At 42.7% G+C, this 14,911-nt stretch overlaps 1 protein-coding gene across 1 annotated transcript; it reads left to right on the top strand.

Moving 5' to 3' along the window:
- Positions 1-1,390: 1,390 nt before the first annotated feature.
- Positions 1,391-12,707, top strand: LOC112229745 (acidic leucine-rich nuclear phosphoprotein 32 family member E). Its single transcript, XM_024395757.2, has 7 exons — positions 1,391-1,588; positions 6,876-7,025; positions 7,196-7,318; positions 8,721-8,883; positions 8,969-9,099; positions 9,209-9,254; positions 10,829-12,707. Exons 1-7 carry the CDS (start codon positions 1,535-1,537, stop codon positions 10,921-10,923), a joined length of 762 nt encoding a protein of 253 aa, XP_024251525.1. The 5' UTR covers positions 1,391-1,534; the 3' UTR covers positions 10,924-12,707.
- The last annotated feature ends 2,204 nt before the right edge of the window (positions 12,708-14,911 follow it).

Here is a 14,911-nt window from a genome sequence, read left to right as displayed (position 1 = left end):
ATAATGCAACACAATTTGGAAGGCGGTGATTATCGACTTGAAAAAAAGTGATCTGCTCGAATGCGCCCATTGATTCAGCTTTGATCTAACTTTATTCAACTTTGAACGCCATTGGCCAGAGTAGACTGTAGAGCCAGAGATGAAAAGGCGAAGCGAAGGGTTACTCTTGCTAGAATCTGTCCAAAATAAGACCAATGTGTTTCTATGGACCTAAACTTGTAACTTGCCCTCCCACCTTTGGGACAAGCAGCATACCACCCTGCATCCCACTGCTGGCTTGCAACTGAAGCTAAGAAGGGTTTGTTCCTGGATGGGAGACCAGATGCTGCTGGTGTTGGAGGGCCAGTAGTAGGCACTCTTTCCTCTGGTCTAAAAAAAGATCAAGGTCAGTGATTGGTGACATTGCCCTGTGCAGTGTGATGTATTTCAGATGGGATGTTAAAACAGGTGTCCTGACTCTGTGGTCACTAAAGATTCCATGGAACTTATTGTAAGAGTAGGGGTGTTAACCCTGGTGTCCTGGCTAAACCCCCCAATCTGGCCCTCATACAATCATGGCCACCTATTCATCCCCAGCTTCCAATTGGCTCATTCCTCTCCCCTGTAACTATTCCCCAGGTTGTTGCTGTAAATGAGAATGTGTTCAAGTCAATTTACCTGTTAAAATAAGGGTTCAATTTAAAAAAATAAACGACTTCCATTGTTATGGCGGAGATGTAAGCATCTCGGAGATTATATACAGATCTCTGGTAGAGCAGAGACTATGGGGTTATTCGACAGTGCAGGTGACTGACTGATCTACAAACCTTACATCATAAATAACTAGTAGCCTACTGATGTATGTGTAGATCAGTCTGTCACAATTTACCAATGGCACATTAATGTTTAGAGTCTCGAACATGGCCTGTGTTTAAAGTAGAACATGAACACATGTGCAGAAATTTCAGGATCTTTAGTCCGGAGAATTTTTTTTTTCGAAAAATCGGATCGGTAGCTTTTTGGGCTTAATTTAAGATTAGGGTTAGTCATAAGGTTAGCAGTGTGGTTAAAGTTACGGTTATTTTTTAAATCAGATTTTATGACAATATATTTTTTAAATTAGCGGGGTTCAGCCATAATTATGACTTTGTGGCTGTGTTAACTAGTGACGACCCCGACGGTTTAAAAGGAAGACTGGGTGGTTTAAAACGATGATATTGACGTTCGCGTTGACCCATCTAAATCTACTGCGCGCGCAATCACAACCAATCACCTCCGTCGTAAGAGGCGGATTATGTTGAACGGCATGATCTGTTTGATTGGCGTTTCAATCATCCGATTAAGATGAAGGAATAGAGAACTGGCCTATCAAGAGCTCCATAGGGCGGGATTTGATAGAGGGGGCTGGGTGCTAAGTATCATGGAGGATCAGTAGGAGAACTGGGGCCATACAAGAAAACCGAGCTGTGGGTCCAAACTCTGGAGTTGAACATTGTATTGCCATATTTTTATTTTTTTATTTTACGTTAACCTAGTGTTTTATATTTTACTAATAATGGAGATGAAAAAGAGGATCAGTTTAGAATTGAGGAATAGGACACCAGCGGAGGTAAGTTATCTTGCCATTATTTATCTTAAATTAAGAGGTGATAACTATGCGAGCCGATAACCCAGAGAAGAGCAGGATTTCTTAAGAGCCTCCGCTCTGCACATTGACAACAGAGGATGCGAGTCCGATTAGGTTTAAATTGTTTTGGATTCTGATTATTCGTCCGATCACAACATTTGTTGGTTGCTGTACAAAAATGAACTGAAAGTATCCACAAAGCAATTTAGATCGCTTTGTGATTCTAATAGCATGTTATAGATCTGCAACACTGTCTTTGCTATCATCCGCCTTGTCTTGCGCCCGGCCAGAGATCCATTGGATGTTCAAGGTGGCGGAGCGGGCATTATTATGAAGAACACATTCCGCTCCGATTATGCTATTGTTGTGAGAATTATTAAAATTGTGAAAAGCCAATAACATCTTAATAGGGCTCAGCTGACGTCGTGTTGACTCCTGTAATATAGCAAGCTAATCCAAATAGAGAATTCACAACTGATATGGAAATGTAAAATAACTTTTGATAGCCCTCGGGAAGCGATTAATTGGTTTGTCTTGGAAGTTGCCTGTTGTTATTCCATATGAATGCTGATGCAAATAACTATTTCAGTCGAATTTAAAAACTCAAGCGTTCCATGCGTAACAGATCTTAGCAGGTTAACCAAATGTCAAAACAAGCTGGTTGGTTTCTGAGCGGACATTTTACTAATCGAATTGTTTTTTTTAAGCTAAGACCCATTTATTTTACCGTAGCATTTTTAAAAGTTTACGGGATTTAAACATCAATACTCGAATGAACAGCGCCTGAAAGAATGTATAAGCAATAAAACCAGCATGCACGCAAGCTGACTTTTGTTGGAGCGAGACGCGCAGTCACAGTCTACGGTGGCGTCAGTGTAGCGGATTTTTTTTTTGTACAGTACAGGCTGTTGAGCCCCGTTTCTGACGGGCGGGGAGTGGAAGTCATTTTGTTACATCTATACACGAGCACATTTTAACGGCGATAACCAGTTTAACTCGATTTAGATAAGCAAATTGATAAATTGTTCGTATTATACGGCTAACGTTACATGTAGGCCTAAATCAAAATGTAGAAAGTCTACTTCCAAGCGAATATACGATTCACTCAGCCGGCCATTTAAACAACCTACTTGTACTCTCATCGGAAAACAAATGGTCTATTTTGCCTCCATGATGTAGTGATTATGTAACGACAGGCTTTTCCTCGGGACATTAACGACGACGATGTCTCTGTAAAACGTATATGTATACATTCAAGTGTAGCAGCGTTTGCGGTCCTGTTCTGCATTTTATGAATTTAAGTAATATGGCAGATGGCATGCGGGGCTCAGACCTCCCCCCAATTTAGTAGATTAGGCTACAGTAAATCCCCCAACCCTCAGAGACGGCGCTTGTTTGAGGATTGACAAACCAGGTCCCCAGTCATTCATGCCACTGACTCTAGCCTTCGACAAACTTATTTGTCTTACCATTTCTGTAGTTGCATAACTGCTGTGCATTCAGCAGTGAAGTCCATTAATATGATGTAGGCTACATCTCCACTGTTTCTCACTCAATGACGATAAAGATGTGCACAGAACTGGTCCTTTACAATCGAGAGGCATTAGGTGAAGATTAAACCAGACTAAGGCTGTGACAACACCAGCCTCCTTTACCATCTCTTGTTTTGAGGAGCGTATTATTTACCATTTTAAAAAGGTACGATAATACAGTGCATTCGGTGTGTATTCAGACCCCTTGACTTTTTCCACATTGTGACTTTACAGCCTTATTCTAAAATGGATTAAATAGTTTCCCCCTCATACTACACACAATACCCCATACTGACAAAGCAAAAACATGTTTAGATTTTTTTTTGCAAATGTAAAAAATAAATAAATGGAAATTTGACATTTACATAAGTATTCAGACCCTTTACTCTGGACTTTGATGAAGCACCTTTGGAAGCGATTCGACTCTTCTTGGGTATGACGCTACAAGCTTGGCGCACCTGTATTTGGGGAGTTATTCCCCCATTCTTCTCTGCAGATCCTCTCAAGCGCTGTCAGGTTGGGTGGGGAGCATCACTGCACAGCTATTTTCAGGTCTCTCCAGAGATGTTCGTTAGGGTTCAAGTCCAGGCTCTGGCTGGGCAACTCAAGGACATTCAGAAACTTGAGACCCGAAGCCATTCCTGCATTGTCTTGGCTGTGTACTTAGGGTTGTTGTCCTGTTGGAAGGTGAACCTTTGCCCCAGTCTGGTGTCCTGAGTGCTCTGGAGCAGGTTTTCATCAAGGATCTCTGTACTTTGCTCCATTCATCTTTACCTTTATCCTGACTAATCTCCCAGTCCCTGGCACTAAAAAACATCCCCATAGCATGATGATGCCACCACCACCACGCTTGACATTCAGGTCTGCCAGGTCTCCTCCAGATGTGACGCTTGGCATTCAGGCCAAAGAGTTCAATCTTTGTTTCATCAGACCAGAGAATCTTGATTTCTCATGGTTCGAGAGTCCTTTTGGTGCCTGTTGGCAAACTCCAAGCAGGCTGTCGTGCCTCTTACTGGGGAGTGGCTTCCGTCTGGCCACAATGGCCTAATTGGTGGAGTGCTGCAGAGATGGTTGTCCTACTTGCAGGTTCTCCCTCCTCCACAGAGGAACTCTGGATCTCTGTTAGAGTGACCATCGGGTTCTGGGTCACCTCCCTGACCAAGGCCCTTCTCCGATTGCTCAGTTTGGCCAGGCGGCCAGCTCTAGGAAGAGTCTTGGTGGTTCCAAACTTCTTCCATTTAAGAATGATGGAGGCCATTGTGTTCTTGGAGACCTTCAATGCGGCAGACATTTTTGGTACCCTTCCCCAGATGTGCCTAGACACAATCCCGTCTCAGCTCTACAGACAATTCCTTCGACCTCATGGCTTGTTTTTTTGCTCTGACATGCACTGTCAACTGTAGGACCTTATAGACAGGTGTGCCTTTCCATATCATGTCCAATCAATTGAATTTGCCACAGGTGGACTCCAATCAAGTTGTAGAAACATCTCAAGGATGATCAATGGAAACAGGATTCACTCAAGCTCAATTTTGAGTCTCATAGCAAAGGGTCTGAATACATATGTAAATAAGGTATCTTTTATACATTTATAAAAACCTGTTTTCCCTTTGTCATTATGGGGTATTGTGTATAGATTGAGGATTTTTATTTAATCCATTTTAGAATAAAGCTAACATAACAAATTGTGGAAAAAGTCAAGGGGTCTGAATACTTTCTGAATGCACTGTAATCCCTGGATTGCTGATGCTACACTACATCACATCACCAAAAGTATGTGGACACCCTTTCAAATGAGTGGATTCAGCTTTTTTTTTTAGCCACACTTGTTTCTGACAGGTGTATACAATTGAGCACACAGCCATGCAATGTCCATAGACAAACATTGCCAGTAGAATGGCCCGTACTGAAGAGCTCAGTGACTTAACGTGGCACAGTCATAGGATGCCACCTTTCCAACAAGTTAGTTGGTCAAATTTCTGCCCCGCTAGAGCTTCCCCTGTCAACTGTAAGTGCTGTTATTGTGAAGTGGAAACATCTAGGAGCAAGAACGGCTCAGCCGCGTAGTGGTATGCCACACAAGCTCACAGAACTGGACCGCCGAGTGCTGAAGCACGTAAAAAGCGTCTGTCCTCGGCTGCAACACTCCACTACCGAGTTCCAAACTGCCTCTGGAAGCAACGTCAGCACAAGAACTGGAGCTTCATGAAATGGGATTCCATGGCCGAGCAGCCACACACAAGCCTAAGACACAAGCCACGCATTTCGCTACACTCGCATTAACATCTGCTAACCATGTGTATGTGACAAATAAATTTGATTTGATCACCATGCACAATGACAAGGGTCAGCTGGAGTGGTGTAAAGCTCACCACGATTGGACTCAGGAGCATTGGAAGCGCCTTCGCTGGAGTGATGAATCACTAAACAAATCTGGGATTGTCGGATGCCAGGAGAACGCTACCTGCCTGAATGCAGTGCCAACTGTAAAGTTTGGTGGAGGAATAATAGTCGCGGGGTGTTTTTCATGAGTCGGGCTAGGCCCCTTAGTTCTAGAAGGGAAATCTTATTGCTACAGCATACAATGACATTTTAGACAATTCTGTGCTTCCAACTTTGTGGCAGTTTGGGGAAGGCCCTTTCCTGTTTCAGCAGGACAATACTCTCGTGCACAAAGGCGGGGTCCATGCAGAAATGGTTTGTCGAGATCGGTGTGAAAGAACTTGACTGGCCTGCACAGAGCCCTGACCTCAAACCTATTGAACACCTCTGAGATGAATTGGAATGCCGACTGCTAGCCAGGCCAAATTGCCCAACATCAGTGCCCGACCTCACTAATGCTCTTGTGGCTGAAGTCCTTGCAGCAATGTTCCAACATCTAGCGGAAAACCTTCCCAGAAGAGTGGAGGCTGTTATATTAATGCCCATGATTTTGGAATGAATGTTCAACGAGCAGGTGTCCACATATACTTTTGGTCATGTAGTGTGTATTGACCATTGAGGTTTTGAAGCCACCAGTCGGCCATATTGGCACTCCCCAATCCTCCATAGGAATGAATGTAATTCTACAGTATTTCAATTAAATGTAAAGGACAAAGTTATTAGTAGTTAAGTATTTTTGTCATTATAGTGGGGACAGTAACATTAGTACAAAAAAAATACATTAAGGAAAATGTTTCATGTTTTGTTCAGCGCAAATTAATATAAAGTATGCATGAATGTGTCTGTAATAGAATGTAGACATTATTAAATGTTTCTATAGCTTCCAAAAAACAAAAATACAATGGAGTGCGAAGATGACTGTGCAGTGGCGGCAATACAGTGCCCCCTGTCAGTCATCCAGGGGTTATACACATTGGTTAGCACATTTATATTTTTACCTCTTGAAGCCTTGTAGCTAGTCAGTTACTCCAGCCGTGGCGTTTTTCCAGACAGGGCTTCAGTCTTGTCCACACAAGGCATTCAAGCAGAACATTTTTGAAAAGGCATTTGTTCACAGGAAACAGCTGACTTTAGGTCAAGGGTCAGCTTTTCCAATCAACATGCAATAAGATTACAAAATGGTGAATTAAACCAAACAAATCAAATGTTTGCCTTTGTCAATAAAAATGCAAACTAGCTAAGCATTTTAATTTGGTTTAATGAATTTCATTTAACATTTTGAAGGATGACATCTCTTGAGATGCACCATCTCATTTTCAAGAGTGTCCAATGTATGGTGATGACCATTCCTACAGGTGACAGAGCTGGTGGTGGATAACTGCCGCACCAGTGATGGTGAAGTAGAGGGCCTGACAGATGACTTCAAGGAGCTGGAATTCCTCAGCATGGTCAACGTTGGACTCACCTCCCTGGCAAAGCTACCCTCGCTGCCCAAACTGCGCAAGGTGAGTAGGGAAGCCGGATCTTTGAGCAATCAATTCTCACTGACAATAATTTAGTTAGCGGAATTAAAAGCCACTCTGGCTTCACTCCCAATTACCAATATTTGACATGCAGGATTACATATTTTTTCCCTAAATGATTAATCAAGAAATGTATTATTCTTTCCACACAGTTGGAGCTGAGTGACAACAATATCTCGGGTCATTTGGAGACACTTTCAGAGAAATCCCCCAACCTGACGTATCTAAACCTGAGTGGCAACAAGATAAAGGAGCTGAGCAACGTTGAGGCCCTGGTGAGTAGAGTCGTTAATGCTACAGTTGTAGCATTCTGCGGTTCCAGGCAGAAGTAGTTTTGGGACTCAGTCATGGTCTTATATCAAATTTTATTTGTCACATGCTTCGTAAACAACCTGTGTAGACTAACAGTGAAGTGCTTTCTCAGCAATGCAGAAAAATGATAACACTAGGAATAAAGACAAATAACAAAGGAATAAATACACAATGAATAACAATAACTTACTGTTGAGACTTAGTATATAGTAGAATACACAAGGTGCAAGTAAAACATTTGGTTGTGCATCAGCAATTTGTCTTATGTCAGTCACTGGCAGTCCCTCAATTAACCATTTTGAGACTGTTAAGTTAGTCTAGCCAGCTAACCATTTTGAGACTGTTAAGTTAGTCTAGCCAGCTATCTAAACCTGCAATAATCATGGCCCAGACCTCCAGGGGCCCCCATTGATTTTGAGCAGGAAAAGGGGCTGAGCTGGACTCAAGGAAAGAAACAATAAGCATCCAAAACACCCCTAAGCTAGACTAGCCTATTTCAACAACAGCTAACTAACTAACCAAAAATACAGTGGGTGGTCCTGCCAGTTCTATCTAGTGTTAACAAAGTTCACCTACAGGTAGTGTATGCCCATGGGCGACTTGTTTCCCCCTTTTCCCACCAGCAAACAAACACCATAACCAAAAACGATACTCACAGGTGAAGACAAAGTGATATGGAGGTGCTCAAACAAAAGAGAGCTCAATACATAAAGAGCGATATAGTAGGAGATGGTGAAACAGCACGATCTACAGACATGGCATTTACAGAGAGATTGAGCTCTAGAGTAAACAACTGACAGGGTTTTTAAACCAAGGGAAAGGAACTGTGATTGGGTAGGAAACAGGAGGAGGTGTGTCTTCTGATTGATGATTGATTGGGGAGTGATGATTTTCACCTGTGAGGGGAGAAGGAGAGAAAAGAACACAGGATACATACACACACACACACACACACACCCACGGGATACCTGTATCCGTAACACCACCCCATGGCAAAATTTGTAGACTTGCATGAAATGAGTTATAAAATTGCTACATGTTCTCACCACCTCATGGCAAAATGTGTATAACTGCAGAAAAAATGCTTTAAAATGACTAAATGTTCTTTACATTCCATGGAAAAATGTGTAGAATAGCGGGAAATGTACTTTAAAACCGAAACGTTTCTTGTCAGGGGGGGCGGACATGTTTTGCTCCCGAGGCTGCTGGTTTTATATTATCTGGGAAAATTACTGTTAGCTTCGGGTATTATATTATAGCACAAACTAATCATCCCATCCACAAGGAGACTAGTACTTGGAGAGAATTTATTAATAAGGATTGTCTGATAGGGTGTGCTCTCACCCCTTCTCTCTAAAACCACAGCAAAATCTGAAGAACCTGAAGAGCCTGGACCTGTTTAACTGTGAAATCACCACACTGGAGGAGTACCGTGAGAGCATCTTTGAGCTGCTGCCTCAGGTCACCTACCTGGACGGCTTCGACCAGGAGGACAACGAGGCCCCTGACTCAGAGGCAGACGCCGACGGTGAGTATGGCTACCACAACACAACAACGTGGTGTCAGTGATATTTAAGCTGAACTTTCTTGAACGAAATGCTTCTTCATCATAGATGATGAGGGGGAGGACGGAGCCGGACCAACAGGGGACTATGACGATGAAGATGACGACGAGGAGGAGGAAGAGGAGGTCTCGGAAGGAAGAGAGGTTGGACTCTCTTACCTAATGAAGGAAAAGATCCAGGTGAGACAACTGGAATATTTGTCATGTTTTTTTCAGAACATCTTCGTTTTATTTCCGAAGACTCGAGTCTATGCTTAATTAAAGAATGTGAACTCCTCCCACTCCTAAGGATGAAGAGGATGATGATGACTACGCAGAGGAGGAGGATGGAAAAGGTGAGGACAAGAATTGTTATTGACCGGTCACTAGTAATCAAACCCAAGTACATGGACTCTAGCCTGGAAAGGGTCAGATATGTTTGTCTGACACAGATCTATTGATGTAGTCAACATACACCATGTATACCAAACATTTGGAACACCTTCCTTATGTTCAGTTGCACGGCACTCCCCCATTTTGTGCTCAGAACAGCCTCAATTAGTTGGGGCATGGACTCTACAAGGTGTCGAAGCGTTCCACAGGGATGCTTCCTACAGTTGACAAGTTGGCTGGATGTCCTTTGGGAGGTGGTACAATGATTTACGTACAATGATTAAGAAACTACACAAGACAAACAAAACGATCACTAATAACACAAAAAAATACAGCAGCAGATTGTTACATTTCCACACAGGTTATTCCCCTAACCGCACAAGATCTTGCATTACCCAAAACTGTTACAAGCAATACAAAAATAAAAATCCTCCAATAAATGTTTAAAATGGGCGACAGGGGGGCAAGAGACTCAAGTTTAAGTTTAGTCTGCAGGCTTTTCCATAGGCAAGGAGCGTAACAGGAAAAGGCAGCCATACCCAACTCTGTGGAAATTGCATGGGCCTCAAGCCTTGCTATATAAATTGCCAGCAAGAATACTTAGCTACTATCTTATATGTACGCATTAGATCTGAGGTATTGGGGAGCCTTTGAAAGTGTACTTTGATGCAAGAGAACTACATTAACATGAAACCAAACTGGATTCCTTACAACCATGCCCAAACCACATGCCAAATTGATTCCCCCCCACACCAAATGCAATACGCAGGTTGAAATATCAAAACAACATCTGAATCAATTATATTAATTTGGGGACAGGTCGAAAAGCATTAGACATTTTTGGAAATTTAGCTAGCTAGCTAATATGTCCTATTTAGCTAGATAGCTTGCTGTTGCTAGCTAATTTGTCCTGGGATATAAACATTGAGTTGTTATTTTACCTTAAATGCACAAGGTCCTCTACTCTGACAATTAATCCACAGATAAAAGGTAAACCGAATCGTTTCTAGTCATCTCGCCTCCTTCCAGGATTCTTTTTCTTCTTTGGACTTTATATGGTGATTGGCAACTAACTTTCATAATAAGGTGCAGTACCACAACCGACCTCAGTTCATCTTTCAATCACCCACATAGGTATATGTTCCTAAAACCCAATGAGAAGATGGCACTTGGGTATATGCTTCTAAAAACCATTGAGGAGATGGGAGAGGCAGGACTTGCAGCGTGTTCTGCGTCACAAATAGAATCAACTTCTATTTAAGCGCCTGGCAACGCAGACGCTCGCGAGCAGTGTGGGTGCAATGATTGAAAGGTGTTTTTGAGATGTGTATGTGGGTGCGGAACATACAGTGGGTTGTGCATCAACTCCCACACAGCCTGTGGATATGATATCATCGAATTCTGAATGAAGGGAAATGCCAATTGGTTTTGATTGCCATTGTTAATTTTTACTTGGTCCTGATTAGAAATTATTGTCACCTCTTTTTAATTTTATCAGACAAATTCTGACATTTTGATTGGCTTTTGTCCTGTGCAGAGGAGAAGGCAGGAGTCAAAGTTGAGAAGAGGAAGAGGGATGCTGAGGATGAAGGGGAGGATGATGATGATGACGATGACGACGATGATGACTAGGCTTGTCTTTCCCCAGCGAACCTCTGGATCCAGATCCAAGCTGTAGAACAATAACCACAAAAAAGTGTGATCTTGCAGATTGTTTCTCTTTGTATACCATAGATATCACTATAGAGGCTGTTTTTTTTCTCTTGTTTTTATATATATGAGATACAATATGAAAATGAGATTTTATCGACAATTCATTTGTTAATCATTCCATGTTAAACGACCACCCCAAATCTCTTCAATGTGTAAGGGCTCTAAAATAAATGGATGAGGGGGGGGGGCTGGTTTTATCTCGAATGGCTTGCCAATGATATGATCAGTTGCAACTAGAGATGTGTTATGGACTAATTTAAGAAGGGCTGTCGCAACAGTGACCAGCACAACAGAAGTGGCCCACACTGTCCCTCGTTGACGTCAGTGTTCAACAAACATCCAATGGCGTTCCAAGACCCATGACAGGCCTTGCAGCCCAGAGTCCAGTCCAGTTCAGCCCATAGAGATAGATAGAGGACTCCTCTTTGTATCTGTGCTATTATAGTGTCTGTGACAGCATGAGCAGCACCATTAAGGCAATCTCCATTTTGAAGTAGTCAATTTTCTTCTTTACGATTGGCTGATTCTGCCTGATGACCCAGTTGGACATTACTCCAACAGGGTCATCAGGAGGGATCAGCCAATGAAGTTGGAAGTTCCACACAGTTAACTAAATTAAAATGTTGGAAGCCCTCAATGGCGCTGCCCATGCTAATACGACCTTTTGGCCACTAGAGGCCTCTTATCGTTCTCTATGGTCCAGCCAAGTCTCATCTACCTCTCTGGGCCACGGTGAGGAAAGAATGCCCCCTACAGGACCGCACTCTACACAGCACCATGCTCACTACTCAGGCAGCCAGGGATACCAGGCTAGAAAAGAGGCAACAGGAAGTTCAGGAACCTCTACCGTCATCGTTGTCTGCCACAAACGGTCTCCTCTTTCCCCTCAATGCATTTTGTACCAGATAGTTTCCACCCATCAAAGAAAGTCCTGTCTCGCGTAAGATAGCATAGCAAAGACTGTTTAATCCCTCACACAGTATATGACTTGTTTTAGGAATTTAAAAAATAATGGGAGATGAGAGGTCCAAAACAGTAGTCTAACAGTTTCTATACCAGCGTTAGTCCTGGGGAGGCGCACTGCCAACTGATGTGCAAACTGACCCCAAAACATTTCTGAGGGCCACAGAGCTGTGGCTTTCTAGGACCGGGGCCGGTAATCTCTAGTCTAAATCAAACCTAGCGGTTTGGCCTTAACATCCATCCATAACAGATGGGTCAACAAGGACATATCTGTTTACAGCTTGAAATACTGTAGCCTGACTGTTAACGCTGCTGTTGCGGTAAAAGTGACAGAGTGGCACGGCCGTAATGTTTTTAAAGTTAAGGTCAAACTGCTAAGGATTTAGGATTTAATCGCATCCCTAAGTACATTTTTAACTTTGTCTTGCTCTTGATGCAAGTTAGTTTATAATTGTACTGGTATTTTACATAGCAGGAACTTTAATCTATTATTTGTAAGGCAATATGTAAATAGTTTCAGTTCCAACCGTTTGGTGTTTCATGTTTGTTTTTTAAAATAAACGTTTTTGTCATTTTGTTTTAATATAAAGCACAGGTCAAGGGGCCAAAGTCTGACCCAACACACTCAATATAGATTATTTTCCATCCTTGGCTGTTGTGACAAGTTATGTGTTTGGTGTGCTGTAAACATCTTAAAAGAGGGGTTTTGAATAAAAAAAATTATGAACAGAAAAAGAAAATGCTTTGATAGTTGATAGTTTTTTGTCTTCAGAAAATGATTACCTAACTACACAAATGTCATTCACTGCTAGGCACAGGTAGCAATGATGTACAATTTACCAACAAGTGACCAAAGGAGTGAGAATGTCAGCATATTACATTGGTTGGACCAAACTCACAAAACTAAATATTTTTACAAGGTATTCAGTGAGATGTGAGGAGTGTGAGTGTAATGGAACCCATAAGGCCTTGGGCCACTGTGGCGTATGAGTTACAGTTCCTCACGAACACAGTCTGCTGGCTTTGTTTTCTAATATCACCCACAGCTGCCATCTGCTGGGCATCACGGGCGTTAAGAATTCATGAGCGAGGTCTTGGTAGGTGGAGCACACTGGACATGAAGGGGGTGGGGTTTACGGGTTATGTTAGAGATGGAGGGGCAGGGCCACTGTGGAACATGCCATTAACGATGTATTATACTGGTTTTAGGTTGCTTAGTGCTGTGCAGATGGAGTGGGGGATTAGTACTGCTATTATCCCTTCCAAGCCTTATTGTGGCATGGCTAGTGTTGGGGATGACGCCATATTGCTTTCACCTTTCCAGTTAATTCATATAATTTAGGCACACTGCTAAAGACTTGTTAGGGGGATAGCTGTTTTACTGCCAACAGTAAGAAACACCTCAGATGTTCCTCTATCAATAACAGAAGCCACAGAAATCATCTGACTCACAGAAAATGTAAAGACTGATCCTAAAAAGCAACTTCTGTTTTTGAAAACGGCCTTAGTGACATCAATATGAGTCAGAAACATATGTGTAAAAAGGATAATTTTGGTCATAAAGTCAGTCTTGTCCAAAACCTAGATTTGCCAGATGATAGGACATTTTTTACACTATTTATACAGAAGTATGTGGACATCCCTTCAAATTAGTGGATTCGGCTATTTCCTCACCTGTTGCTGACAGGTGTACAAAATTGAGAACACCGCCATGCAATCTCCATAGACAAACATTGGCAGTAGAATGGCCTTACTGAATAACTCAGTGACTTTCAATGTGGCACTGTCATAGGATTTCACATTTCAGCCATGCTAAGAGCTGCCCCGGTCAACTGTACGTGCTGCTATTGTGAACTGGAAACAGCTCAGCCTTGAAGTGGCAGGCCACACAAGTTCACAGAACGGGACCGCAGAGTGCTGCAGTGCGTAAAAATCGTATGTCCTTGGTTGAAACACTCACTACCGAGTTCCAAACTGCCTCTGGAAGCAACGTCAGCACAAGAACTGTTCGTCAGGAGCTTCATGAAATGGGTTTCTATGGCCGAACAGCTGCTCACAAGCCTAAGATCACCATGCGCAATGCCAAGCGTCGGCTGAAGTGGTGTAAAGCTCGCCGCCATTGGACTCTGGAACATTTGAAACGCCTTCTCTGGAGTGATGAATTGCGCTTCACCATCTGGGTTTGGCGGATGTAGGAGAACGCTGCCTGCCCCAATGCATAGTGCCGACTGTAAAGTTTGGTGTAGGACGAATAATGTTCTGGGCTGTTTTTCATGATTCAGGCTAGGCCCCTTAGTTCCAATGAAGGGAAGTCTTCACGATACAGCATACAATGACATTCTAGATGATTCTGTGCTTCCAACTTTGTGGCAACAGCTTTGGGAAGGCCCTTTCCTGTTTCCGCAGGACAATACCCCTGTGCACAAAACGAGGTCCATGCAGAAATGGTTTGTCGAGATCAGTGTGGAAGAACTTGACTGGCATGCACAGAGCCCTGACCTCAACCCTATCAAACACCTTTGGGTTGAATTGGATCACTGACTGCGAGCCGGCCTAATCGCCCTATATCAATGCCTGACCTCACTAATGCTCTTGTAGCTGAATAGAAGCAAGTCCCCACAGCAATGTTCCAACATCTAGTGGAGAGCGTTCCCAGAAGAGTAGAGGCTGTTATAGCAGCAAAGGGAGGACCAACTCCATATTAATGCCCATGATTTTGAAATGAAAGTTTAAAATCCCTGAGCTGACAAGGTACAAATTTGTCGTTCTGCCCTGAACAGGCAGTTAACCCATGGTTCCCAGGTCGTCATTGAAAATAAGAATTTGTTCTTAACTGACTTGCCTAGTTAAATAAAGGTTAAAAAAATATATTAAAAATGAGCAGGTGTCCACATACCTTTGGTCATGTAGTGTATGTCACGGAATGAAGGGTACTGTAACAAGT

Source organism: Oncorhynchus tshawytscha, linkage group LG31, assembly GCF_018296145.1.
Source record: "Oncorhynchus tshawytscha isolate Ot180627B linkage group LG31, Otsh_v2.0, whole genome shotgun sequence".
Classification (NCBI taxonomy): domain Eukaryota; kingdom Metazoa; phylum Chordata; class Actinopteri; order Salmoniformes; family Salmonidae; genus Oncorhynchus; species Oncorhynchus tshawytscha.
The sequence above is the reverse complement of the archived record's forward strand: the minus strand, read 5'-3'. Positions and strand labels throughout refer to the sequence as shown.